Below are 27,243 nucleotides of genomic sequence, written 5' to 3'. Positions count from 1 at the left end.
GATCTCAGCTCACTGCAACCTCCACCTCCCGGGTTCAAACAATTCTCCTGCCTCAGCCTCCTGAGTAGCTGGGATTGCAGGCATGCACAACCACGCCTGGCTAATTTTTGTATGTTAAGTAGAGACAGGGTTTCACCATGTTGGCCAGGCTGGTCTTGAACTCCTGACCTCAGGTGATCCCTCACCTTGGCCTCCCAAAGTGCTGGAATTACAGGCGTGAGCCACTGCACCTGGCCTCATTAAACCATTTGTCCTTAGCTTCTCCACTTCTCAGGGCTCAGTGTGAAGGTGGGAGAAATGGGGTAGAGGATGCGGATGAGACAGAGATGGTCTCAGGATCGCAGACTGCAGAGTTCAGCACTTTAAGGGAACTAAACCTGTGCCCCTCAGTGAAGAGATGGGAGAGCTGAGGGCAAGGAGGAGAAGAGGCTTGCCTGAGGTCATGGAAAGGGACTGGATGTGGAACCCAGGCCTCCTGCCTCCCAGTGCTCCAGGAGCTCTCTGGGCCCTTCAGAGGCAGGCAGGAATGGGAGGTGGGTGGCTGGCCTTCACTGTTCCTACAGGTCCCTGCCTGTTATCCACGTCCTGTGTCACCGGGTCTGGGTGGGACGGATGGGAAGATCAGGAGCCAGTTTTCAAAAATAGGGAGTGCAGTGGGGATTGGGCTAATGAAGCCAAGTGCTTTTGGGGAGACTCAGGCTTCACCCTTGCCCCACCCTCTCCCTTCACCAACCTGGGCTCATAGGGAGAGAGTAAGGAGAAGAGGTTGGCAATGACAGGGAAGAGGGAATTTACCAAGGTACCAGGACTCCCCAGAGCCCTCGGGGACTAAGAGATCTGCGTCAGAATCGGAAGCTGGAGCAGGTGGGGGCACCTAAAAACGGGGCAGAAGAAGCTGGAGCCCTCCTTACCACCCCCCTTCCTCCCCATTGCATCCCAACCACACAGAGCCCTGGGCCCAGAGACTCTCCCCACCACTTACAGCAAAAAAGAGCAAGTTACAGAAGGGGACGGCGTTCGGGAATACAGGAGTAAGACCTAGCCCTGCTCTGGGACATCCAAGGGCCAGGCAGAGCCTTAAAAGTGAAAGAAGGCTAAAGAGGAGCGTAGGAGCTGCCTGTTCGTGCTTTGCTCAGCTCCAGGTCTGTCCTTCTTGGTTCCAGAATCCCAGAAGGGGCAGCGGTGGACACGGGTCTTAAATCTGTGAAGCAGCCACGGAGGCTAAAAGTGTGGGACGGTGGAGCCGGACGACCTGGGTTCAAACCCCAATTCACATTCGGGCTGCATGACCTTGGGCAGATTCCTCCACCTCTCCAGCCCTGTGGCAATAGTACCCTCCTCAGAGAACTGTTGAGAGCCTTCGAGGTGTTCAGTATCATATCCCCATCATACAGATGGGACAACTGAGGTCTGCCCAGAGAGGAAAGGACGCTTGCCCAGGGTGGCACAAAAGCTGTGTTCAAATTAGTAAGCAGGTATCCTGGGTCCTGGTCATGAGGGGACAAGAGCCCTCCTTGAGATCTGCAAAGTCAGCAGCCCCTGCCTCCTCTGCAGGGCACAGCCAGAACACCCTGCAGGGAGCGCCCAGATCCTGTCCCAACAAACCCAGGCCACTTGGAGCCTGTGTGGGAAAAGCTGAGGTTCCGGCTCTGTGTCCTCAGCTGTCCCGGGAAGGAGGGAGCACAGAGGCCGGCTCCTTTCCACTGCCATTTATAGACAACTTCCCATGCCTGGAATGCCCCGCCCCCTGCAGAACCTGGCCAAGGCAAAGTCTGGCATCAGACCTACCAGAGCCGCAGGGGTGAGGGGAGGCAGGAGAGGGGAAGGGGGCCTGGCTTTCCTCAGGAAACCTGTGTGACCTTCAGTCAATCATGCCGCAGCTCTAGACCTCAGGAGTCCCTCTGCACTTGAATTCCATGTGGCATAAGGAAATAAGATTCCAAAATCCCACACCTGGGTTTGAATCCCAGCTCCACCATTTTTCTTGATGTGAAGCATATTTCTTCACCTCTCCGAGTCTCAGCATCTTCATCTGTAAGATGGACTGACAACTCAAAATAAATAAGTCCGGGCACAGTGGCTCACACCTGTAATTCTATCACTTTGGGAGGCTGAGGAAGGAGGATCACTTGAGTCCAGGAGCTCAAGACCAGCCCAGGCAACAAAGTGGGACCCTGTTTCTACAAAAAATTCGCCGGGGGTGGTGGCACAGGCCTGTAGTCCCAGCTATTTGGGAGGCTGAGCTGGGAGAATCACTTGAGCCCCAGGAGGTCAAGGCTGCAGTGAGCCCTGACTGTGCCATGCGCTCTAGCCTGCGCAACAGAGCAAGACCCTGTCTCAAGAAAAAAAAAAAAAAGGCTGACAATAGGGGTGCAGCGTCTCCTAGAGCTGCAAGGGGGTTGCGTTACCAAGTGTAACTCGTGTGTAAACCATCTAGCACACGGTCAGTGCCCGATAAATGGAAGCTACTATTATGAGAGCGTTATACTCCTTAAGTCCTTATTTCTAAGGACTATTTAGAATTGCCTAATTACCTTCACAAGGAGCACCTCACTAGCTCCGTAACACTCTCCGGGCAGGTGCAGGGCAGGAATCCTCATTCCCATCTCACAGATGAGGAAACTCAGGGTCAGAGTCACACCATAAGGAGCTATTTCAGCTGCAAGTCAAACCTAAATCTTCAGCTCCCAGAGCCTACTTTCTCTTCTCCCAGACTAGTCTCAGATTCCTTTTCCAGGGCTAAGGTCTGACTCCAAAGCAGGATGTAACGGAGGCCTCTGGGCCATAAGGAGAAAGAGTTGGGGAGTGTTGCTGGGGCTGGGGGCAGGCAGCAAAGCTCAGAGCACGCAATGGGATGCAACCAGTACGTCCCAGCTCTGTCCAGTTTTCTTGGCTGCCTCATTCCCAGAACCTCTTACCTCCTGCCAAGCCCCACCTGCAAGAAACTAGCATGTGGCATTAAGGCTAGACAATGGAAAGCACTTTTCACAGGAAGGAAAATGAGGAGGTTGAGAGCCCCAAGGACATGAATAACATCTGATGATGTCACTCCCCAGCTCAAAACTTTTCAGAGGCTCCCTGTTACCCTAGGGTTGAGCTGGCAGTCCTGAGCCCAGCCTACAAGGCTCTGCCGGGTCTGGCCAGCCTGCCTCCCCCGCCCCATCTCCTCCATCCATCCCAGGTGCTCTGTTACTCAGGTGCTCAATAATGTCTTGTGAGCTTCCTTGCTGGCCAGAATCTTGCACAGATGGTCCCCTCTACTTATCTGTTTTTTTGTGTGGAGGCAGAGTCTCACTCTGTTGCCCAGGCTCGAGTGCGTTGGCTCAATCCCAGCTCACTGTAACCTCTGCCTCCCAGGTTCAAGCAATTCTCCCGCCCCAGACTCCTGAGTAGCTGGAATTACAGGCATGCACCACCACGCCAGCTGATTTTATATTTTTGGTTGGGATGGGGTTTCACCTTGTTGGCCAGGCTGGTCTTGAACTACTGACCTCAAGGGATCTGCCCACCTTGACCACCCAAAGTGCTGAGATTACAGGTGTGAGCTACCACACCTGGCCCACCTCCTCTATTTTAAACCTTCCCCTGCCTCCTCATCCCTTCTTATCTCCCTTTGCATGTCGCTTCCTCCAGGAAGGCCTCCCTAACCTCCCCACTAAACGAGGAAAGTCCACTGCCCCTCTCCTCCTCCCTCGTGACATTCCTTACAGTTGTTCACCCACTTACTTGTCTGTTTCACCAACAGGCTTAAGTGCAGGTGCTCGGACATCAGGCAGCCTGGGGCCCAGTCCTTCTAAGACATTTGTTGGCAGTGTGACTCTTGGGCAAGTTACCTACCTCTCTGTGCCTCAATTCTCTCACTGTAAAATGGGATAATAATATCTACCTTATACAGTTGTTAGGAGGATTTTTAAAGGCTTTATGTAAAAGTACCAGCGCTTATGTGCTTAATAATAACTCAGCAAACATTAGGTAGTATTTACTTAATAAACACACCTGGGATGTAGTAGGTACTCAATACACATCTACTGAGGTTATTTTATTTAACGATCCCTTACATAATGCTTATTATGTGCCAGGCACTGTTCTAAGCACATTACAACTATTAACTTGTTTTACAGACAAGGCAACTGAGGCACAGAGAAGTCAATTAACTTGCCCAAGGTTAAACAGCTAGTAGGTGGAGGAACCAGGCGCAAACCCAGGTGGTCCAGCTCCAGCATTCATGCTTTTTTAATTTTCTTTTTTTTTTTTTTTTTTTTAGTTTTTTTTTTTCTCTTGTTGCCCAGTCCAGAGTATAATGACACAATCTCAGCTTCTGGCTCCTGGGTTCAAGTGATTCTCCTGCCTCAGCCTCCCAAGTATCTGGGATTACAGGCATGTTGCCACCACACCTGGCGAATTTTGTATTTTTTATAGATATGGGGTTTCTCCATGTTGGTCAGGCTGGTCTCGATCTCCCAACCTCAGGTGATCCACCCGCCTCAGGCTCCCAAAGTGCTGGGATTACAGACGTGAGCCACCACACCCAGCCGCATCCATGCTTTTAAATGAATGAATAAATTGGCCCTTGTATGGAGGGTGGGGAGGCAGAGGCTTCACCTACAGAAGTTACTCCGTTCCACTCTTGGACTCTTGCAGATCCTGGGAGCTTCTGGCTGGCAAATGCGATCTATGGGATGTCAGTGAGGCTGGCTGAAAACCAGAGTTAAACGCAGAGGTCACCATCCCCACCATGTCCCAGGTGATGTCCAGCCCACTGCTGGCAGGAAGCCACACTGTCAGCTTGACACCTCATGATGAGCCCAGGAGGTCCCTGCACCCAGCACCCAGCCCCAGCCTGCCGCCCCAGTGCTCTTACTACACCACAGAAGGCTGGAGAGCCCAGGCCCTGATGGCCCCCATGCCCTGCATGGGGCCCCCTGGCAGACTCCAGCAAGCCCCACAGGTGGAGGCCAAAGCCACCTGCTTCCTGCCCTCCCCTGGTGAGCAAGCCTTGGGGACCCTGGAGGACCTTGACTCCTACATTGACTTCTCACTGGAGAGCCTCAATCAGATGATCCTGGAACTGGACCCCACCTTCCAACTGCTTCCCCCAGGGACTGGGGGCCCCCAGGCTGAGCCGACCCAGAGCACCACGTCAATCAGAAAGGAGGAAACTGAAGCCTTGGGTAAGGATTTGAGGTGCAGTACCAGGAGGGGGGCTTGGCGCCAGACCTCAGGAGGAAGAAGGACTTTCCTATGTACCGAGAAGGGGACAATGTCCTGTTGGGAAATGCCATGCAAATCTAACCACGTTACCAGCCCCTCTGTTTTCTGTGCTACACAAAAGGGATAAATACCTGTTTCTCTCACTAGCCCATTCTATTTGGTTGCTGAGTTTGGAAAGTGATAGGTCCCTATTTTGTGTGATTTTATGAGTACTTAAATAAGCTACTATAGAAAGTGTTTTGTGCAGGCCAGGCACAGTGGCTCACACGTGTAATCCCAGCACTTTGGGAGGCTGAGGCTGGTGGATCACAAGGTCAGGAGTTCGAGACCAGCCTGGCCAAGATGGTGAACCCCCGTCTCTACCAAAAATACAAAAATTACCCAGGCACTGTGGCAGGTGCCTGTAATCCCAGCTATTTGGGAGGCTGAAGCAGGAGAAGTGCTTGAACCCAGGAGACGGAGGTTACAGTGAGCCAAGATCGTGCCACTGCACTCTAGCCTGGGCAACAGAGCAAGACTCCATCTCAAAAAAAAAAAAAAAAGAAAAAGAAAGTGTTTTGTATAGCGCCATTCCCATAAGGAAGAGCTCAGTAAATGTGGATCCCTGACCCCGACAGCCCTAGGGTGTCTCACTTCAGAGCCTAACCTGGGTCCCCCTGAAATTTTGGTAGGATCACTATCCGGACCTCTGTCCTTGTTTAGGGGAGTATCTCTTTGGAGAGGCCACACTGGAAATGGTAGGATTGGGTAAGGACCTGGTAGTGTTCAAGCGGTGGTACGCTGGTGAATGTTTACCTGGCTCCCTGGTTGGGGAGCGGGGGCAGAGGGAGCTGATTTGAAGCTTCTGCCCATTTCCACGGTGTAAATTCTCCCACCATGGCCTATTTCAAGGTACCAACACGATGTCACTGAATGAGGAGCTAGAGACACATGCAGTAGCAGGCTATGACACAGCATTGCCACCGCACCGACACAACAGACGTAGAGAACCCCCAGAGCGCAGATAATAGTACCCTGTAGTAAAATAATTGGGATGTGATGAACCTTCAGTATTTACTACCTTTGTGTTTAATGTAAGTTACTTCATTGTAAGTGCATGTAATTATTCATAATGGCTGAGTTTAGTAACCAGCTGGACAAAATCCTGAAAATTTAACAACCAGCTCTTAACCAGCTGATGCAAGCCAATTCCGGTGCACCACCAAGTCCAAAGGAACCTGGAAATTCCCACATCTGGCTTCAGTTTCCTGAACAAAGACTTTCAAGTATTCGCCGAGGATGAGGGTCAAGGAGCTGTCCCATTAGACAGATTGGAAGACTGAGGACTCCAAGGCTTTAAACTATCAGCAACAGTGACGGGGTGCATGATTAGGATAGAGATAGGAGCCATAAGATCTTCCATTTATTGGACACGTGTTATATATCAGCCAGTGTACCGAGCACTTTGTGTAGAATCTTCAATCCTCTCAATCCACTCCCTAAGTTAAATTTTTTTTTTTTTTTTGCAACAGAGTCTCTCTCTGTCGCCCAGGCTGGAGTACACCAGGACAATCTCAGCTCACGGCAACCTCTCCCTCCTGGGTTCAAGAGATTCTCCTGCCTCAGCCTCCCTAGTAGCTGAGATTACAGGTGCCTGCCACCACACCCAACTAATTTTTGTGTTTTTAGTAGAGACGGTCTAGGCTGGTCTCAAAGTCCTAGGCTCAAGTGATCCACCTGCCTTGGCCTCCCAAAGTGCTGGGACTACAGACATGAGCCACTGTGCCCAGCCGAATATTTTACCTCCATTTTGCACATGAGAAAGCTGGGGCTGCCGGGGTTGAGTAAGGAGGCAGTCTAGCCTAATGGTTGGCGTCGGGCAGAGCGTTCACAAGCTCCTTGCTTCACTGCTTTGCATTGCAGATTCCTCATCTGAGACATGGAGGTAGTGAGGGTTCTTACCTCAAAGGTGTTATGGGGATTGAAAGAAATTACATTTGTTGGCTGCTTATCACAAATCCTGGCACACTACAAGCCATGATAAATGGTAGCTGTTTTTATTAAACATTAGGGGTTGCACGTCGGGCCAGCCCCAGGGTAGGTTTAGGCTCGGGTGGAGGCCAGCTCAGCACCCAGGCCCTCTGGCACCCTAGGTTCCTGGGCTCCTGGGCTCCTGCCTGCTCTGCCCCTCCCGCCAAGTACTGCCTGCCAGGCCTGTTAAAGAAACTGTCTCTCAAGGGTCTTCCTGTTTCTCAAGGCCAGTCATGGGCACGTCACTGCAGGAAAGGAGTCTTGGGCTTAATCACTGCTGGCAGGAGCAAGCCCAGGGTTTTACCGTTCATGGCCCAAGGCAGGCTTTCCACATGTCCAAGGCCGGCTGGGTCAAAACCAGTCCCTGCAGAACATCCACACACATTGGATGGGGGTTGGTGACAACGGGGCCCTTCCTCCACAGAAGGGGCTCATGATCAGCTTGGGGCTGATGGCGTGGGTCCACATCCACAGATGCCCTGGGCACCACATGCCACTGTGGACACGTGTCCACATAACTCTGGGGAACAGGGAACACAAGGCAGGCCCTGGCCAGAGGGTCCTGAGGAAGCCGCCTTGCTGTGCCCTGGCCCCTTCTGATGGAGAAAAAAAAACCCTTCCTCTAACCTCTGCCTGGACACCTCCAATGCCTGGGAGCTCACTACCCCCTAAGACGGCCCAGCCAGGTCAGCTCCCCATTGGGAAGTTCTCCACCATCACTAAGAATAACAGGTACCTGCACCCACAATCCTCCCCGCAGACCCTGCTACTGGTGACCAAGCTCTCACTGGCCCATGGCAGTGCAATAACTCTGAGCATCGTGGTGAGTTCTCTTACCTCTAAATGTATTCAGAGTGGAGGACGCCCTGCCATTTTATAATCTCGTCCTTCCTACGATTGGGCGATTGGGCTATTTATTCAAGCAAAGACATTCTGACATTAATGTGCTAGGACATGTTTACTATTCCTCTTCGTCCTAACTTGGCAAAATTTAAAAATTAAACATTGGCAATTCTATATTATTGACTTTTCCCCTAAATATATATAGATTTTTTTTTCTGAGACAGGGTCTTGTTGTGTTGCCCGGGCTGGAGTACAGTGGTGTGATCACAGCTCACTGTAGCCTTGAACGCCTAGGCTCAAGCAATCCTCCCACCTCAGCGTCCCCAGTAGCTGGGACTACAGGCACATGTCACCACTCCTGGTTAATTTCTTTCTTTTTTTTTTTTTTTTCTGGTGGGTGACAGAGTCATCAGGTTCAAGCGATTCTCATACCTCAGCCTCCTGAGTAGCTGGGATTACAGGTACCCGCCACCATGCCCAGCTAATTTTTTTGTATTTTTAGCAGAGACGGGGGTTTCACCATGTTGGCCATGCTGGTCTCGAACTCCTGACCTCAAGTGATTCACCTGGTTCAGCCTCCCAAAGCGCTGGGATTACAGGCACGAGCCACCACACCCGGCCAACCCGGCTAATTTTTAAACTTTTTGTAGAGATGGAGTCTCGCCATGTTGCCCAGGCTACCTCAAGTGATTCTCCTTCCTCAGCCTCCCAAAGTTCTGGGATTACAGACAGTGAGCCACATCGCCCAGCCCAGACTTAAAAACACAAAAGAAAACAAAAAAAATAGTCCATGTACCCAGCCTGGCCAACATGGCAAAAACCCAACTCTACCAAAAATACAAAAATTAATCTGGGTATGATGGCACACACCTGTACACACCTGTAGTCCCAGCTATTTGGGAGGCTGAGGTGGGAGAATCACTTGAGGTGGAGTCTGCAATGAGCCGAGATCCCACCACTGCAATCCAGCCTAGGCAACAGAGTGAGACCCTGAGTCAAAAAAAAAAAAAAGAGCAAAAGAGAGTTCATGTAATATATGATCCCAGTGTATGCCTTTGAAGGGAATAGTGGAAACCTCCTTTGACAGATGAGGAAACTGAGACTCAGGGTGGGTATGTGGTGGCTCACAGTCACACAGCCAGAGAGAGATAGGTCAGGCCCCAAATCCCAACCTACTGGGCTCCATAGGAACTCTTTCTATCTTTCTAAAGTCTAGTCTTCTGCCCGCTGGGGCATCACGGAATCCATCCATTTGGAGGCAGCCCACAGGCTCCTCTTCTGAGACCCGACCTCCTGGGCACTTCACAAACCTTCTCCAGGTTCCCTGTCCCTGCCTTCTTTTAAACTTGCCCTGGGGGTCCCCATCCCACAGGGAACGTGGTTCCTGGAAGCAAACACCATATCCATTTCTTTATCCTCTCCACCACCCCACCCCATCTTTGGAACAGGCCCACACTTTCATTTTCCAGCAATTTCTGCCAGGCAAGGCTGTTTACCAGCCCTGAGTGAAGGGCATTTAATAACTATCTCTCCACCCCCCACCCACATGCCCTCCCTCCACTCACCCGCCCACCTGGGGCTGGCGCCGGCACCCACCCAGCACTGCTCAGACTTGCCCCACAAGCCAGTAAACAGCCACTGCACCCCCGCAAAGGGTGGAGGGCCCCAACCCCGCCCCCCCAGCCACACCCACCTCGGGACAGCAGGGGGAGGTGAGTACCGGGCTCCTCCCTCCCCTCCTGCTCTCCTTACTCTGCGCCCCCAGCAAGGTCCCTGGTGGAAGTTTAGATGACCCAGTGAGTAGGGAGCCCAGAGCTTCACCAGGCCAAGAGAACCTCCCCAAAGCAGCCAAGCACCTTCTCACAGGGCAAGGCCTTAGAACGGGGTCCCAAGGAGCCCCTCCTCATCCTGGAAGAAGCAGTCCCCAAACGGAGCACAGCAACACTCCCTGGCTGTGCAGCATCGGATAACTCACTTCACCTCTCTGAGCCTTGATTTCTCATCTGTTATATGGGCGTAGGAATATGATAATATTCCCTACTTCAATAGCGTTGTCATGAGGGTTAAAGGAGCTAATACAAGCAACGTGTTCATAGTGGTCCTGGCACACAGCACTCAATACTAGCCTTTATGAAACATGGTTGTACAGGAAGTGTTAGCTCCGCCCCCACTCTTCTCCAAGCCTCAGTTTCCTCCTCTGTAAAAAGTAATACGTGCCCTGCCCGAGGGCTGTTATGAGGTTCAGAGGAGATTATGGGCGTAAACACTATAAAGTCCTGTAAAAATTGAAGTTGGCTAGGCGCGGTGGCTCACGCCTGTAATCCCAGCACTTTGGGAAGCCAAGGCGGGTGGATTGCCTGAGGTCAGGAGTTTGAGACCAGTCTGGTCAACATGGTGAAACCCCGTCTCTACTAAAAATACAAAAAATTAGCTGGACATGGTAGTGGGCGCCTGTAATCCCAGCTACTCGGGAGGCTGAGGCAGGAGACTTGATTAAACCCGGGTGGCAGAGGTTGCAGTGAGCTGATGTGCCATTGCACTCCAGCCTGGGCAACAAGAGTGAGACTCCATCTCAAAAAGAGAAGGAAAAAAATATATATATATTCAAGTTGTGCTTTCCAGCCTTCCAGAAGAATCCAACCCATTCTCCATTTGGCCAATACTGCCCCCTAAAAGCAGGCAGGTAAGAAATGCTCCTTTCTCAAGGCTCACCACGGGCTAGGCTCCAGGCTGTTGTATTTCATCCTCATCACAACCCTGCAAGACTGGTTTCAGATCCTCACTTTTCAGATAAGGAAACTGAGGCTCAGAGAGGTTAGGAAAGTTACACAGTGCCCTTGGCTGAAAAGCCGCAAAGCCAGGACTCACCCCAGGTTTGTCCGGCTACAAAGCCAGGATCTTCCTCCACCTGCTAAGCAGCTGCCAGCCCTTGCTCATCTGATGTAATCCCCCACCCCCACCGTGGCCCAAGCAGGCTCAGACAGAGGCAGTCACCATGAGCAGGGCCAAATGGCCCTACCCGGGAGCAGGCTGGGGCAGGCTGGGGCTCCACAGTCGTAATGGGGAGGAACAGTCCATGTGCCAGGGCCCCAGGCAGGTGGGAGCTGAGGGTGCACGTTCTCCCCAATTTCCCCAGCCTCCATCCCAGGAAGCCAGAGGCAAGACTCACACTCTCAAGAAGGGAGAAGCTCGTTAACCCCCACTTTCCTCCAGCGTTGCTGGAACAGCACCAAGGACAATTCCCCTCCCCCAGGTCAGGAGGATGGGGGTCCATTGAGCAGGGCGGCCCACTCCAAGGCTGACCTCGGGAGAGGAAGAAGGCCTCAGAATCCCGAGAGTCCTGGGTGCCCCCAATGGGGAGTGGAAAGCACTGGAGCGAGTCAGCAGCCTGGGGTGAGTCGCTTGACCCCTGTGCACCAGGTAGAAGCCCCGGGAGACCCGCAGCTCAAGAATGTGGCAAGCCCTGTGCTCTGGGAGTGCCTGCTCCAAAGCAGAATTCTCAAACTCTGCTGCATAGTCACATGCCCTGGGTGGCCGTCCTAAAGAGCAGATTCTATTTCTGTAGGGGTGGAGCGCGGGTAATGTTGTCCTGCTGGGCCATTCGTGGTCTAATGGACACACCTGAAAAACTGGAAAACAAACAGAACTGAGGCCTGGTTTCACCCCCTGGAGAGTCTGATCCAATTGGCATGAGGTGCAGCCTGGGGTGATTCCAGTGTGTAACCAAGCTTGAGAATCCCTGCTTTCATTGTAGGTACAGGAAACAACCACCACTTTCTTTTTATTTATTTATTTATTTTTTTGGAGATGGAGTTTCGCTCTTGTCACCCAGGCTGGAGTGCAGTGGTGCAATCTCGGCTCACTGCAACCTCTGCCTCCCAGGTTCAGCAATTCTCGTGCGTCAGCCTCCCAAATAGCTTGGATTACAGGCTCCCGCCCGGCTAGTTTTTATATTTTTGGTAGAGATGGGGTTTCGCCATGTTGGCCAGGCTGGTCTCGAACTCCCGACCTCAGGTGACTCACCCACCTCAGCCTCCCAAAGTGCTGGGATTACAGGTGTGAGCCACCTCGCCTGGCCTCAGAAAAGCCACTTTCACTCACCCTGAGTAGCAGAGGCATCAGAAAGTGTCACTGGTACAGCCCATCAAGTGGTCATTTCAACCTAGAAACAGGGCACAGACAAGGGAGGGGGTTGCCCTGTTTTTAAGCACCTGCACTGTGCCGGGAACAGTGCTGCCTCTGTGAGTTCCACGTCATCCTTTCTGTAACACCAAGAGGCTGGATGCAGTTGTCCCGCTTTACAGTTGTGGAACTGAGGCCCTGAGTGGTGAAGTCTTTTGGCCAAACTCTCAGAGAATAAGTGGCAGAGCCAGATCTGAAGCCTCGGTCTGTCTGATTCCAAGGCCTGGGTTCTCTACTGCACCTCCTTACCCAAGGTAAGTTGTCACAGGGAGGGTGACTTTGGAACTGGGTCCTGAGGTGGAGTTGGGCTCTCCTCTCTGGGCCTCAGTTTCCTCATCACTATAAAAGAGGAGGGACAGGATGACCTTGAGGACACTTCCAGTGTTTCTGTTCTGAGTCTGGGCCCCTGAGTTTCACCAGTGCTCTGCTTTTCCTCCCAAAGATATAAAGTACATCGAGGTGACCTCCGCCAGATCCAGGTGCCACGATGGCCCCCAGCGCTGCTCCAGCCCCACTGTCACCCCACCCTTCGGCTCGCCTCGCAGCGGTGGCCTCCTCCTTTCCAGAGATGTCCCCCGAGAGACCCGAAGCAGCAGTGAGAGCCTCATCTTCTCTGGGAACCAGGGCAGGGAGCACCAGCGCCCTCTGCCCCCCTCAGAGGGTCTCTCCCCTCAACCCCCACATTCCCCCAGCATCTCCATCCCTTACATGGGGAGCAAGGCCTCAGGCTCCCATGGCTGGGGCTCCCCGCTGGTGGCTTCTCCAAGATTGGAGAAGAGGCTGGGAGGCCTGGCCCCACAGCAGGGCAGCAGGGTCTCCATGCTGTCAGCCAGCCCATTGTCTGATGTCAGCTATACGTTTGGAAGGTAGGTTCTATAGCTTCTAACACTGCACACACACACAACACACACACACACACACACACACACACACAGGCACACGTGCACACACTCCCTAAAATCATTGAAAGGCACCCTGCTCTGTCTGAGCAAAATCTGGGCATGCACCAAAAGCAAAATCGAATGTTCGCTTTCACAGCCATTCAGATCTCAAGCTGTCCTCAGGTATTGAGAATACAATTCAGTATAGAAAGCCTTGACTTATATCTCCCTGTTGGGAAAAGAGCTGTTGCTTTAATGAGGCTCATCGTCTATATCCTTTCCAGCCCTCAGACAACCCGTCTCGGGGAAGGGTTTTTCCAAACCCCAAAACACAAGGCTATAAACAGAATCGGGGGGCCTGAGATGAACCATTTAGGAATAAAAAGGCTCCTTCCTCTTTGTTGCTGGCAAAACCTAGCAAAGGAGGGAGGCAGCCTTGCCTTGGCATTACTTACAATCCCAGTTGAGTTCTCTATAGACCTCACAGCAGAACTTCATGCACGTGCACACCCATCCTGCCCCAGGAAGACAGAATCCCAGGACTCTGTCTCCCATTCCACCGCCAAAGCCACTGGCCAAGGCAGTCCCTGGCACCAAGGCTGGGGATTCCATAGCCATGCCCATTGGCACGGGCCTCTGAACTCAGGGAGAAGTCTAGCTGGATGTGAAGCTGGCCTCCTTCTGCAGCTGGGGAGTTTCCTCTGCATCAGCTGCTGTGTGTTCCAGCATCACTCCAGCCCATCTGCAGGGCTCCTGGGAGTCATGGGGGCCTGGGAGGTCCTGATGCGACAGCTCAGTCAGGACAGCCTGGCTGGGAAGGCAGAGGGAGCGTGGGCCAGCCTATGCCCAAGGCCTGCAGGGGTCAGCTCACTGGCTACTTTAAGTGACCCAAGACCCTGCCATCCAGGCACATTTCTGTATCCTTACCATCCCTTGAGGATCACAGAGGTGTGTACTTTGCTCTGGGCTGTGGGGGGTGGGGTAGGCAGTGTTCTATTTGGCCAAAGCCACAGGAACCCAAATCACTAGATCCAGAGCCTGGCCCTAGCCCCTGAGCCACGCGGCCCTAACACCCTGTCTGACTCTCTCCCCGCTGCAGCAGCCAGTCCCTCCAGCACTCCAGCATCTCCAGCCATCAGTCATCTTCCAGATCCTTGGAAAGTCCTGCCAGCTCTTCCTCCAGCCTCCACAGCCTTGGCTCAGTGTCCCTTTGTACGAGACCCAGTGACTTCCAGGCTCCCAGAAACCCCACCCTAACCATGGGCCAACCCAGATCACCCCACTCTCCACCACTGGCCAAAGAACATGCCAGCAGTTGCCCCCCATCCATCACCAACTCCATGGCGGACATACCCATTGTGCTGATCAACGGCTACCCAGAACCAGGGTCTTCTCCACCCCAGCGGATCCCAGGACACCAGGGCTCTGTCCGACCTGGAGCAGCTTCTCCCAGGAACCCCTGTCCAGCCACCAGGAGTCACAGCCAGACCCTGTCAGACGACCCCTTCACCACGTGCCCAGAGGGTACGTCATAAGCCAATATTTCAAGCAATGTAAGGTTTGGGTTGGGGGAACAGACAGAGTGCCAGTGGGTTTCTGCAACAGCCAGACAACATGTTTATTCAGCAACTACTGTGTGTCCAGCACTATGCCAGGTAGTGAGGGCACACACACAGAGGGACACGGTCTAGAAAGAGAGACAAAAACAAATCACAGTCGGGTAGGATAAATGCGGAGGTAAAGAGATATTCTCATTCACACGGGCCAGAGCGGAAGGAGTGATTCTTTCAGTCTGGAGAACAGAGGAGGTAACATCCAAGCTGGATCTGGGAAGTGGATCAGAAGTTTGTGGCCAGAGAAGGAGAGGAAAGGCATTCCCAGCAGAGAGAGCAGTGGTCCCACAGTCACGAAGGTGTGGAAGCACATGGCATGTTTAGGAAATGCCAGTATGTTGGGTGCGAGTTCAGGTCATTGAGAGTAATTTGAAACCAGATTGTGAAAGGCCTTAAATGCCAAGCTAAAAAAAAAAGGAATGTGCCTTTTAAGCAATGGGGAACCATCAGAGAGCCTCCTGCAGGAAAGTGCTGGGGTCAGGGGTGCAAGCTCAATGGATCACCCTGGCCGCTGCGTGGCAGATGGATAGCAGGGGCCCGAACCGGGGTGGGGCAGCGGGGGTGGAGGAGAGAGGACAGAACCAGGCAACTCTCAGGATGTGCTTGATGACTAACCCAGGGAAAGCGAGAGGGCGAGTCGGTTCTGACTGACGTTCGTGGATGACGAGAACACAGAGGGGGTGGATGGGGTAATAGAGACAATGCATTCCAGTTCAGACAGCTGAAAACCGCAAAAAGCAAACACCCTCCTTCCCGGCATCTGAGACCACAGGTGTCCAAGGAGAAAAAATCAACCAGAATTTACAGCAGTAAACACAGAAGCTAAGCTCTAGCACCCTCAGGATGCCTCTCCCATGAGCAGAGTCCTCTCCCAACCCCCTGTTCGCTCTCCCTTGGCCATCCGGGGCTTCTCAGCCCCCACTTGGCCATGACACTCACAGGCATCAAGGTGACTCCAGGGGGATGTGAAATGTTTACTGTAGCCCACTGCTCACTCTCACTCAGGAAGCCATGTGGATGCAAGCAGAGAAAATGACACTTCCGGCATGCCTTTGCATCTGCCCTGATGGCTTTCCTAGGACAGATCGTTTGCAGATTTTAGCATTTTTTTAAATGAGTTACTTAGTAACTGGTCACAACAATCATTTTTTGTTTTTTGGGTTTTTTTATATTTTAGTTTATTTTATTTTATTTTGAGATGGAGTCTTGCTCTGTCACCCAGGCTGCAGTGCAGTGGTGCGACCTCAGCTCACTGCAACCTCCACCTCCTGGGTTCAAGAAATTCTCCCATCTCAGCCTCCTGAGTAGCTAGTACTACAGGTACGTGCCACCATGCCTGGCTAATTTTTGTATTTTTCGTAGAGATGGGGTTTCGCCATGTTGATCAGCCTGGTCTCAAACTCCTGACCTCTAGATCCACCCATCTTGGCCTCCCAAAGTGCTGGGATTACAGGTGCGAGCCACCGCGCCTAGCTAGCTGCAACACTCCTTTTCAAGATGCCAAGGTTGACAGTCACTGCCCTCTGCCTTAGGGACCCAGGGAAATGGGCATTTTGGCATCTCAAAGAGCACATTTACTTAGCCTAGTGATATTGCCATCCTGCTTTGGTGATGTCCCATAGTATCACTAACTGTACCCCCAGATCTATCAAATTCTGTAAAATATTCTCAGAACAAAATTTATGTTAATTTCACAGGCACTGGAACGTTAAAGACCCTCCGAGGTGGTTTAGTCCACCTGGTCCCCTCTGGGCTTCAGTTGTCCCAGATCAGAGTCAAGACCCAAGCCCCCGACTCCCAGAGGCATGCTTTTCTGCCCAGATCTGCTGTTTTCCTCCTTCATGGTTTCTTCCATTTTCTTTTTCAAGCTGAATATACCCCTAAGGAATTCTTAGGATTACGAAGCCAGAGGAGAATGTGTTATCAAACCTGATGCATCTGAGAATTCCTTGTTTATCTTATTTCAGTTCTCACCAAGGAACTCAACACTAGATTTGAGAAACCATTTTTCCTTAAACTGAGGTTGTATCTATTCATTTTTTACTCATTACGAAGGAAATGAGGGTGCTTCTGAGTTCCAGATGCACCAAACCCTGGCTTCCTTCTGTTTGATTTTCCCTCTCATAGGCAGTTTGGAGATACAATGGGGTTAGGGTCTGGGATGGTGGTTGAATGAGACCTTGGAGCACAAGAGTAGGGAAGGGTCTCCAGGCTTCTCTGGTGCAGATCCTTCAGATCCCCTCCGTACAGCCCACAGCATCCCCCTTCTCTGTCTGTCTCCAGGTCCCATCAGGGACATGCAGCCTACCATGAAGTTTGTGATGGACACATCTAAATACTGGTTTAAGCCAAACATCACCCGAGAGCAAGGTAAAAGGAAGCATGAGTGACTCCAGAATCGGGTCTGGGTCTTGCACTTTGCATCAGGCAGAGCCCTGGGTCACAGTTAAGGAAAGGCAAATAGTGGGTCCAGGGAAGCAAGCAGGGGGTGGGGGTCCACTGACCTCATGACCTCCCGAGGAAGTAGGAACCACAGCAAGAATGGTGGAGATTTGGCAGTAGAAAGAACTTCCTGGGGACAAAAGGTGACTCTGCCACATCTGCTCTGTGAAGACCCTACGGGGCTAGGGACAGACGGTGTCCAGGTGGGGCAGTGTCCATCTCTGACTCAAAGATTGTTCCAGCAATCGAGCTGCTGAGGAAGGAGAAGCCAGGGGCTTTTGTCATAAGGGACAGCTCTTCATACCGAGGCTCCTTCGGCCTGGCCCTGAAGGTGCAAGAGGCCCCCGAATCTGCCCAGAACCGACCAGGTACGCATCTGTCTCTGTGCTCACTCAAGGCCTCATTGAGGCAGCGGGCTATTCTAGGTTCCAGTCCTGGCTCTGCCACTAGCTTTCAGGGTGAGCTGGCGCCAGTCTTATACCAGCTCCTGGGAGAAGCGTCCACCCCGGTATTCCCCCGGACGCCCTCCAGCCCCGAGGCACCCTGAAAAACGCCTTTCACAGCAAGCCTGAGTGCTTCTGCCTTCCCGAGCTCCCCCCCCCCTAGTTTTTCCTGCTTTTTCCTTCTCATGGTGGGAGAGAAGGAGGGGGTCCCAACCCCTTCTAAGCTGCTGTCTTTGGAGTCAAACCGGATTCATTTCCAGGGAACCTAATGTATGATTACACAGGTGTGTGCTAACTCGTCTCATGGGTGATAGCTCATCACGTGTGTGTACTAGCTCAGCACACGTGTGTGTGCTCCCTTCTCATATGCTTTCCCGTGGTCTCCCATGCTCATTTGATCACTCAGCAAATGTCTATGGGGCATCCACCACACACCAGGCCCTGTATGAGGCGGCAGGGATACAGAGGAATCAGACGCAGACGTCACCTCACTAGGGAGACAGACGAAAACAGATGATTACGGTAGCAGGTACCTGGGTCATAGGCCTCACTCAAACCCCAGGATCGAACCCTCTTATTTAATGGATGAGGTAACAGAGGCTCCCGGAGTTACTTAATGACCCCAGAGCAATTAAGTGATAAAGGGAAGATGATGCACCCAGTCTTGTGTTCTTGTCAGTGTGCCTCACTGTCACAATTAGAAAGTGACGTCTGGGGAGGGCGCTGCTTATAAAGGACCACTTGCAAGAGGCAGTGAGCCCAGACTGAGGAGGGTGCTGTGGGCTGGGGGAAAGGAGTCAGAAGATCACTGTTTGCCCCCCTTCCCCTTGGGGACCAGCCTGGCTCCAGCAGAGATGACCTGGTGGGCAGGGGGAGACAGAAGTCAGACCAAAGGGTCGATTTTTAGCTAAACAATAATTAAGAAGTCTCCCTGCGGGGCACAGTGGCTCACGCCTGTAACCCCAACACTTTGGGAGTCCAAGGCAAGAGGATCATTGAGCCCAGAAGTCTGAGATCAGCTTGAGCAACATGGCAAAACCCCTTCTCTACAAAAACTACGCAAATGAACCTGGTGTGGTGGAGCACACCTGTAGTCCCAGCTACTTGGGAGGCTGAGACAGGAGAATTGCTTGAACCCAGGAGGTTGCTGAGGCTGTAGTGAGCCATGATCACACCACTGCACTCCTGCCTGGACCACAGAATAAGACCCTGTCTCAAAAAAAAAAAAAAAAAAAAAAAAATACCTAGGCCTCTTGGTGTCTCACACCTGTAATCCCAGCATTTTGAGAGGCTGAAGCAGGAGAAACGCCTGAGCTCAGGAGTTCAAGACCAGCCTAAGCAATATAGTGAGAACTTGTCTCTACAAAAAAATAAGCCAGACATGGTGGGGCACACCTGCAGTCCCAGCTACTCAGGAAGCTGAGGTGGGAGGATTCCTTGAGCCCAGGAGATTAAAGCTGCAGTGAGCTGGGATTGTGCCACTGCAGTCCAGCTTAAGAGACAGAGCGAGACCCTGTCTAAAAAAAAAAAAGAAAAGAAAAAAACCGTGATAGCTTTTGACCAAGAGAAAGATTTCCCCACCCCACCCCCAAAAAAAAGAGAAGAAAAAGGTTTCCTGAAATGGGGGAGGCTGAACCCAGGAGCCTTTGAGCAGACGTGTTGGTACCTCTTCTGTGGGAGAGAGAGGCAAGGGATGGACAGGTGGAATTTCTTTTTTTTGGGGGGGGGGTGTTAAGACCAAGTCTCACTCTGTCACCCAGGCTAAATAAGCTAGAACTACAGGCATGTGCCGCCATGCCCGGCTTTTTTTTTTTTTTTTTTTTTTTTTTTTTTGAGATGGGGTTTTTTTTTGTTGCCCAGGCTCGTCTCAAACTCCTCGGTTGAAGTGATTCTCCTGCCTCAGCCTCCCTAGTAGCTGGGATTATAGGCATCTACCACCACACCAGGCTAATGTTTTGTATTTTTAGTAGAGACAGGGTTTTACCATGTCAGTCAGGCTGGCCTCAGATTCCTGACCTCAAGTGATCCTCCTGCCTTAGCCTCGCAAAGTGCTGTGAGTGACCAAGCCTGGCCGCAAGGTGGAAGTTCTTTTCTTTTCTTTTCTTTTTCTGAGATAGAGTTTTGCTCTGGAGTGCAATGGTGTGATCTTGGCCCACCACAACCTCTGCCTCCTGGGTTCAAGCGATGCTCCTGCCTCAGCCTCTTGAGTAGCTGGGATTACAGGCATGTGCCACCACACCTGGCTAATTTTATATTTTTAGTAAAGACGAGGTTTCTCCATGTTGACCAGGCTGGTCTTGAACTCCCGACCTCAGGTGACCCGCCCACCTCTGACCCAATTCTCTGCCTCAGCCTCCCAGAGTGCTGGGATTACAGACATGAGCCACAGCACCCTGCCACAAGGTGGAATTTCTATCCGAATCCACTCTCTTCTTTCTCTGTCCAGGAGAGGACAGCAATGACCTTATCCGACACTTCCTCATCGAGTCTTCCGCCAAAGGAGTGCATCTCAAAGGAGCAGATGAGGAGCCCTATTTTGGTGAGACTCCCCAGCCTGCAGGCTCCCTGAGGGCAGTGGGCCAGTGAAGTCTCCGTCTTGCGCTGTGCAGTTGGGCCGGGGGAGCCCGACTCATGCAGGGCTGCTTGCTTCCCTTCAGGGAGCCTCTCTGCCTTCGTGTGCCAGCATTCCATCATGGCCCTGGCCCTGCCCTGCAAACTCGCCATCCCGCAGAAAGGTGGGTCTGGACCCTAAAGAGGCAACGCCAAGGTGGGGGACATGTTCGTTCTCACTAGGAACGGTCTCTACTTCTACCTTGTTTGTGGGTTGTTTTAGTGTCACATGCATGGGCCAGGCACGGTGGCTCACGCCTCTAATCTCAGCACTTTGGGAGGCTGAGGTGGGTGGATCACAAAGGTTAGGAGTTCAAGACCAGCCTGGCCAAGATGGTGAAACGCCAAAAATCAGCCAGGCATGGTGGCAGGCACCTGTAATCCCAGCTACTCGGGAGGCTGAGGCAGAGAATTGCTTGAACCCAGGAGGCAGAGGTTGCAGTGAGCTGAGATCACACCACTGCACTCCAGCTTGGGCGACAGAGCGAGACTCTATCTCAAAAAAACAAAAAAAAACTGTAGGCACTGGAGTCACTCAACATCTCCACTTCCTAACTGTGAAAATGTGAGAATGTTGACCTCTCTGAGCCTCAGTTTCCTCATCTATAAAATGGGGGCAATCATCATCCTACCTACTTACAGAATTGCTGTGCAGACTAAATGGGATCGCTTGAGCAAGGAAGGCCCTTAGCACAATGCCTGGCATAAAATGGATGTTGGATAATCGCAGCCTGCTTTGAGAGGATGAAAGGGCTTCAATCAAACAGTTTGGAGAGCTTTTGTCTTTCCAGGGTAGAAATTTGTTGAGCGCTCACTCACCCATTCATGCTTCACTACAACCTTGTGAAGTAGACTTTGCTGTTATCATAGACATGGTGAAACCCTGCCTCTACTAAAACTCCAAAAAATTAGTCGGGCGTGGTGGTGAGCGCCTATAATCCCAGCTACTCTGGAGGCCGAGGCAGGAGAATCAGCCTCCTGAGTAGCTGGGATTATAGGCGCTCACCACCATGCCCGGCTAATTTTTTGTATTTTTGGTAGAGACGGGGTTTCACCATGACAGCTCCTGCCATATGCCCTGAGCCCAGGAGGCGGAGGTTGCAGTGAGCCAAGATCACGCCACTGCACTCCAGGCTGGGTGACAGAGCGAGACTACGTGTCAANAAAAAAAAAAAAAAAAAAAAAGAAAGGAAAGGAAAATGAGGGTTCTAGATGTTAAGTAACTTGCCCGAAGGCCCGCAGAGTCAGACCTTGAATTGAGATCAGCATGCCCTATCCAGAACATGCCGCCGGTGGGCAGCTCGGATGGAACAGCTCATCTTAGAGGTGCGCAGTTTCTGGGAAGGGCATCGGGGCAGGCGAGCCCCAGAAGACTGATGGCAAGGACCTCCTCGCTTTCTGTGGACAGGCCAGGAGTTGGGACAGGGTCCAAAAGAAGTGAGGAGGTCAGACGACAAGGTCACAGCAGCCATCTAGGAGGTGGGAGGCGAGGAGGAGAAGGAGAGATAAAAGCCTTGCAAACTAAGCATTTAGGGAGCCCAAGGTGGCCCGTTTGCCTAATTCCGGTAATCACACCTGGTTTGAGTCACTTCCTGGAGGTGGGGGCAGAGGCGAGAGAACTTCAAAGGGATTAACAGGCCTGTTCCTGTGAGAGGGTCCATTCACTCCACCCCTGCCCTCTTGGGGGCCTGTTGCTTTGTCTTGGCTCAGAACTGGGTGGTGCAGACGCGGCCTCGGACTCTGCAGACAGCCTAGCCTCCTGCCAGAAGAAATCTGTGGGTAAGTGGTATAGGCCGTTAGGCACCAAGCTTGGCTGTGCCCGGAGAGGGCACCTCCCAACCCTTCACACACGCACGCACACACACACGCACAGGCCCACACATGTTTCCCATCTCAGCTTTGTTTCTGCATCTTTAACAAGGTGCCACACCTCACTCCCTCCCCCCTCATCCCTGTATAACAAGATGAGAGGCTGCGGGCACCGGGCCAGCAGGGAAGTGGGGCAGGGTGGGGGGGGGGGTGACAGAACTTGCACTCCCTCCTGCACACACACAGGCACATGCAGATGTGCTAGGGTCTCTCTGTGTCTGCAGAACCTACCCTGGAGGTGGTCTCTGGCCTGGGATCCTCTGTGGGTGTGGGTCTGAGTCCTGGAGGCTTCACCCTGGGAAAGGTCCCGGCCCACACTCCCAGAGGTCAGCACAGATCAGCACTCGTCTCAGTGACAGCTCCTGCCCTATGCCCTGAGCACAAACTGTTCACCTCCCCATTCTTGTGTTCTGTCCCCACGGTTGTCACTGAACCAAGACCTCCAGGGTAGAGGTGTGGGGAGGAGGGCAGCCGTTAAGTGTGGACAGAAGGACATTTTCCTGGGCACTCCTACACACAGGGCAACTTCCCCTCCCCTGCCCCATGCTGGAGGGCCAGGGACCAGGGTGATGCAAAGCCACCAAAGATCCCAACATCCTCTGGGGTTGGCCTCAAACTGTGGTCACGCACGCACCCACTTCCTGTTGGGTGGCCCTAAGAGGAGCTGCACTAGATTCCTGAAGAGAGACTCAGCCCCTCCCCAGCTCTGGACAGAGGGAGGATCTGGGCCTGGGTCAGTGGCCCCAGCATGGTATCTGCCTTCCACAGACTGCCACACCCTGTACCTGAGCTCGGTGAGTGTGGAGACCCTGACTGGAGCCCTGGCTGTGCAGAAGGCCATCTCCGCCACCTTTGAGAGGGATGTCCTCCCCACACCCACCGTGGTCCACTTCAAAGTTACAGAGCAGGGCATTACCCTGACCGATGTCCAGAGGAAGTAAGAGCCTTCCCTTGCCCTGGGGCTGTGAGGCTGGCGGAGTAGAGCTAGAGAGGATAGCTGAGACAGCCGTGAATCAGGGATGAAGGTGGAGTTCAAGGTCCTGGTGACCCAGTAGGGCCAGTGATGTGCTGAGTGACTCCAGGTAACTTCCCTGCCTTCTCCAGGCCTCGCTCCACTGCCAAAGCCCCTGTTCATCGTGACTGATGAAAATGGAGTTAACTAGTATTCATGGGTGCTGATTATGCCTGCACCCATTGCTGGAACATCTTCCCTAGGCCAGACTCAGGCTGACCACGGGACCCAGAGAGGAATGAGATCGTTCCTTCCCTGGGCTCGGGCTTGCACAGTCTAACAGGAGCCTGATCCAGGGCTGGGCACTTTACAGGGAGAAACAAGAGATGACCAAGACATAATTCATGTCCTCAAAAAGTTAGGGGCCAAAAGAAAATTAAATGGTGTGGTACGGGTGTGATAGAAAAGCCCAGAGTGTGAGACAGGAGAGGAGAGAGGCAGGAGCGGGGCGCCTGGGCCCCACGGTGGCAAAGGCCATCGTGGCCCTCGAGGTCTAACTCAGAGACTTCTTGGAGGACAGGGCACCTGAGCTTGGGGGGACAAGAGCTGACGGAGACAGGGTGACACTGAGACAGGCTCTCACCGCTTCCCTTCTCTCCCTGCCTCCTCGCAGGGTGTTTTTCCGGCGACATTACCCACTCACCACCCTCCGCTTCTGTGGTATGGACCCTGAGCAACGGAAGTAAGTTCAAGGCTGAGCTAAACTCAGAAGACCGTCCAGGGCCCAGCTGCCCACCAAGGTCTCCTGCCAACTCCGGGACTGGGATCCCAGAGACAGCCTGTGAACCTCAAGGGGTCAGGGCGACAGAATAAGGGCCGGGTGGGGCGTGGTGCGGCGTGGTGGGGCAAGGACGCAGCTGGCCAGTTCCTCCTGCGGCTCCTCCCACGTCCTGTGGCATGGAGCGAAGCCTTATTACTCCATATCATGTTCTTTTCCCACAGGTGGCAGAAGTACTGCAAGCCCTCCTGGTAAGACCCTCCTGTCTACTCTGTCACCAAAGACAGGTCCTTGTCTCAGGGCCCCGACCCCAACATGGGGAGGGAATTAGAGTAGGAAAGAGGCCCCATTCTGACTTTAATAGTCCAAGGTGTTGATGAGGGCACAGTCCCTGGTCCACCGGGAGCGCCCATCTGATGGGAGATACTTTGCCCTCAGAGCACCTCTGGGCTGATGGGGTCCACATGAGCCTGGGAGCCCTCAATCTTCTGCAAGAGGTACATGCTCCAACTTCAGGGAGCCTCAATCTAATGAAATGTCACAGTCTGATGATCAAGATGCATCCTTGCCCTCAGGAATCTTCCACTCTAACGGGGAATGCACAGGTCTTGTTCTCAAGGTGCCCCCATTCAAAACAAAGGAAACCCAGAGCTTGAACTCAGAAATCTCCCAGTCTGGCAGGAGAGGCACCTCCTTCCTCAGGGAGCCCCATCATAAGGAGGTGCTAGAGCAAACTGGCTGAGGGAGGGGTAAAGAGGAATGACATGCAGGCTGAGGGCCCCCACCATCCCCTTCCCATCAGCCTGATGCCTCCCTGGGTCCCACCCCTCACTCAGAATGCCCTCCCCCACCAGGATCTTTGGGTTTGTGGCCAAAAACCAGACAGAGCCTCAGGAGAATGTGTGCCACCTCTTTGCGGAGTATGACACGGTCCAGCCAGCCTCGAAGGTCATCAGCCTGGTGACTGCTCTGCTGCAGGATGCAGAAAGGATGTAGGGGAGGGACTGCCTGTGCACCTGCCCGACGCCTCCAGGGGCTCGCTCAGGGGCCCTCCTTTACCCCCTGAATGGGCGTGGCTTGTGGCCATATTGGATTGGCATCAATTCAATTGGGATTGGCAACAAGTTGACACCCTGGAACCTGCTGTGACCTTCAGCAGTCACCATCATCCAACCCCCCGGGCCTCAGTTTCCTCAACCGTAGAAGGAGACCAATAGACAAAATCAGCTGTTCTCAGATGCTGGCAGGCATCCTGATGAATGAGCACGCTGAGAGTTCATCGTGATGAACATGCTCCTCTGTGATTCTGAAGCATGCCCACGTCTGAGGACCCCGCCATGAAAATAACCTCTGAGAGCCCTCTGACCCCATCAACCTGGGCTCTGTGGACACAACAGTCTGATCGAGAGACCTGTGGCCCCTGTTTCATGGCAGACAGCAGGTGCCTGGTGGTGACCCACGGGGCTCCAGGCCTGCAGCTGGTGACAGTCAAGGACTGACCACAAAACGGGAATGGATAGACTCTATTTCCTTCCACATCTGTTCCTTTCCCGACTTTCTGGATGGCGTTTTGGATCCACGCGGCCAGGATGCTACAGGCCAAGCTGGGTGTGGTATTTAGGGCAGCTCAGCTGGGGAACGTGCCCCCATGATCAGAGGGGATACAGCTGTCCTGCACCCCCTTGCAGATGAGTATCACCCCATCTTTTTTTTCCATTTTTTTTTTAGATGGAGTCTTGCTCTGTTGCCCAGGCTGGAGTGCAGTGGCGCGATCTCAGCTCACTGCAACCTCCGCCTCCCAGGTTCAAGCGATTCTCATGCCTCAACCTCCCAAGTAGCTGGGATTATAGGCAGTGCCACCACACCTGGCTAATTTTGTATTTTAAGTAGAGACAGGGTTTCACCATGTTGGCCAGGCTGGTCTTAAACTCCTGACCTCAGATGATCCACCCACCTCGGCCTCCCAAAGTGCTGGGATTACAGGCATGAGCCACTGAATCTGGCCTCTTTCCGTTTTTTGATAGGTGAGTATTCCAAATCAGGTGTCATAAGGGCCATCTTTCTGTGGTTCTGCCTCAGTCTTGCTGAGCCCTCCACACACACACACACACACACACACACACACACACACACACACACACACACACACACACACACACACCCCTCTACTGCTATGTGGTGTCAACCAGCCTCACAGCCACATGGGGACAGCAGAGAGTCAAGAATGCAAACAGGCCACCTCCCTAAGAGGCTTGGAAAGGCCGGGCTGTTTCCCACCCCCGCCCCACCCCCACCCAGCCTCCAGAAGCTGGAACCATTTCTCTCGCAGGCCTGAGTTCCTAAAGAAACCACACTACTGGAGTGGAAGGCAGAGTCAGGGAAGAAGCCCACTCCTGCTCTGTGAGGAGCAAGTGTGGGCCCCCTCCCAGCGGCCAGCCCTGCCAAAGCTGCATTATCTTTGGCCAAGGTTGGGCCTGAGATTATGATTTCAGCCCTGGGCTTGTGGGGGAGGCTGAGCCCAGCCCACCCAGCCTGTGGTCGGGCACTGCCTGGCCGCCAAAGTCTGCAGAACGTGAGATGAGGTTCTCAAGGTCACAGCACCCAGTCCCAGCCTGGGGGCTGGCAGAGGCCCCCGTATACTCCTGTACTGCTCCTATCATGAAAAATAAAGTGTTAGTCTTTGCAAAACAGTAAGTTCTGAGGCAGCCGGGCCTGTGGCCTGGGAGATGGAGACCTGAACAGAGATGGGGTCCCGACTTGGGAGGGCATGGCTGCGTCTTAGGGGTGACCGGGTGTGCCACACTCCCTGCCACACGCCTGGCCACGCCACTCCAGGCTCAGCACACTTCCACTTCTAAACCATTGCTCAGCCACTCTGTGTCCCCCACACAACACGCTTGTTCTTCTTTCTTCATCACCCCTTTCCTGCCACTCTGCTAGGGAAACAGAAGGCTTGTGATTTTCCAGGGCCTAAGTGAGTGTGTATGGTGCCCCTGATGGACTCCAAGGTCTCACTCAGCCTCCACGGAGAGGCAAGGAGAGGCGGCAAAACATGAACCCCTCAAGAGGAGTCCAGAAGAGTCCCCGAACCCAGATGGCCCCAGAGCTACCAGCTCAGCCCTGGAGAACTGGGCTGTGGTCGGGCACGGTGGCCCACGCCTGTAAAACCAGCACTTTGAGAGACCAAATAAGGAGGATGGATTGAGCCCAGGAGTTCGAGACCAGCCTGAGCAACGTAGGGAGATCCTGTCTCTACAAAAAATACAAAAAGTTAGCCAGGCATGGTGGCATGTACCTGGAGTCCCAGCTACTCAGAAGGCTGAGGTGGGAGGATCACTTGAGCCTGGGAGGTCAAGGCTGCAGTGACCTGTGGTTGTGCCACTGCACTCCAGCCTGGGTGACAGAGTGA

The 27,243-nt window shown here is 53.0% G+C and overlaps 1 protein-coding gene across 5 annotated transcripts in view; it reads left to right on the top strand.

Annotated features, from left to right (window-relative positions):
- Positions 1-24,951, top strand: part of TNS4 (tensin 4) — a 25,262-nt gene extending 311 nt beyond the window's left edge. Inside the window, exons 2-14 of one of the 5 annotated variants that reach the window (XM_037727396.1) lie at positions 1,662-1,801; positions 4,642-5,171; positions 12,689-13,112; positions 14,227-14,651; positions 17,024-17,110; positions 17,425-17,550; positions 20,072-20,164; positions 20,283-20,360; positions 21,946-22,014; positions 22,873-23,041; positions 23,730-23,798; positions 24,059-24,085; positions 24,689-24,951. In XM_037727396.1, the coding sequence (XP_037583324.1) occupies positions 4,736-5,171; positions 12,689-13,112; positions 14,227-14,651; positions 17,024-17,110; positions 17,425-17,550; positions 20,072-20,164; positions 20,283-20,360; positions 21,946-22,014; positions 22,873-23,041; positions 23,730-23,798; positions 24,059-24,085; positions 24,689-24,830 (2,145 nt within the window). In that variant the 5' untranslated portion in view covers positions 1,662-1,801; positions 4,642-4,735 and the 3' untranslated portion in view covers positions 24,831-24,951. The remainder of the gene's footprint in view (positions 1-1,661; positions 1,802-4,641; positions 5,172-12,688; positions 13,113-14,226; positions 14,652-17,023; positions 17,111-17,424; positions 17,551-20,071; positions 20,165-20,282; positions 20,361-21,945; positions 22,015-22,872; positions 23,042-23,729; positions 23,799-24,058; positions 24,086-24,688) is intronic. The other 4 variants (XM_017497148.2, XM_017497146.2, XM_037727397.1 and 1 more) reach the window with 4 other exon arrangements.
- Positions 24,952-27,243: the final 2,292 nt, after the last annotated feature.

The sequence above is a fragment of the Cebus imitator genome, unplaced genomic scaffold (assembly GCF_001604975.1).
Source record: "Cebus imitator isolate Cc_AM_T3 unplaced genomic scaffold, Cebus_imitator-1.0 Scaffold228, whole genome shotgun sequence".
In the NCBI taxonomy this organism is placed as follows: domain Eukaryota; kingdom Metazoa; phylum Chordata; class Mammalia; order Primates; family Cebidae; genus Cebus; species Cebus imitator.
Note: the sequence above shows the minus strand (reverse complement) of the source record. Positions and strands in the feature narration are given on the sequence as shown.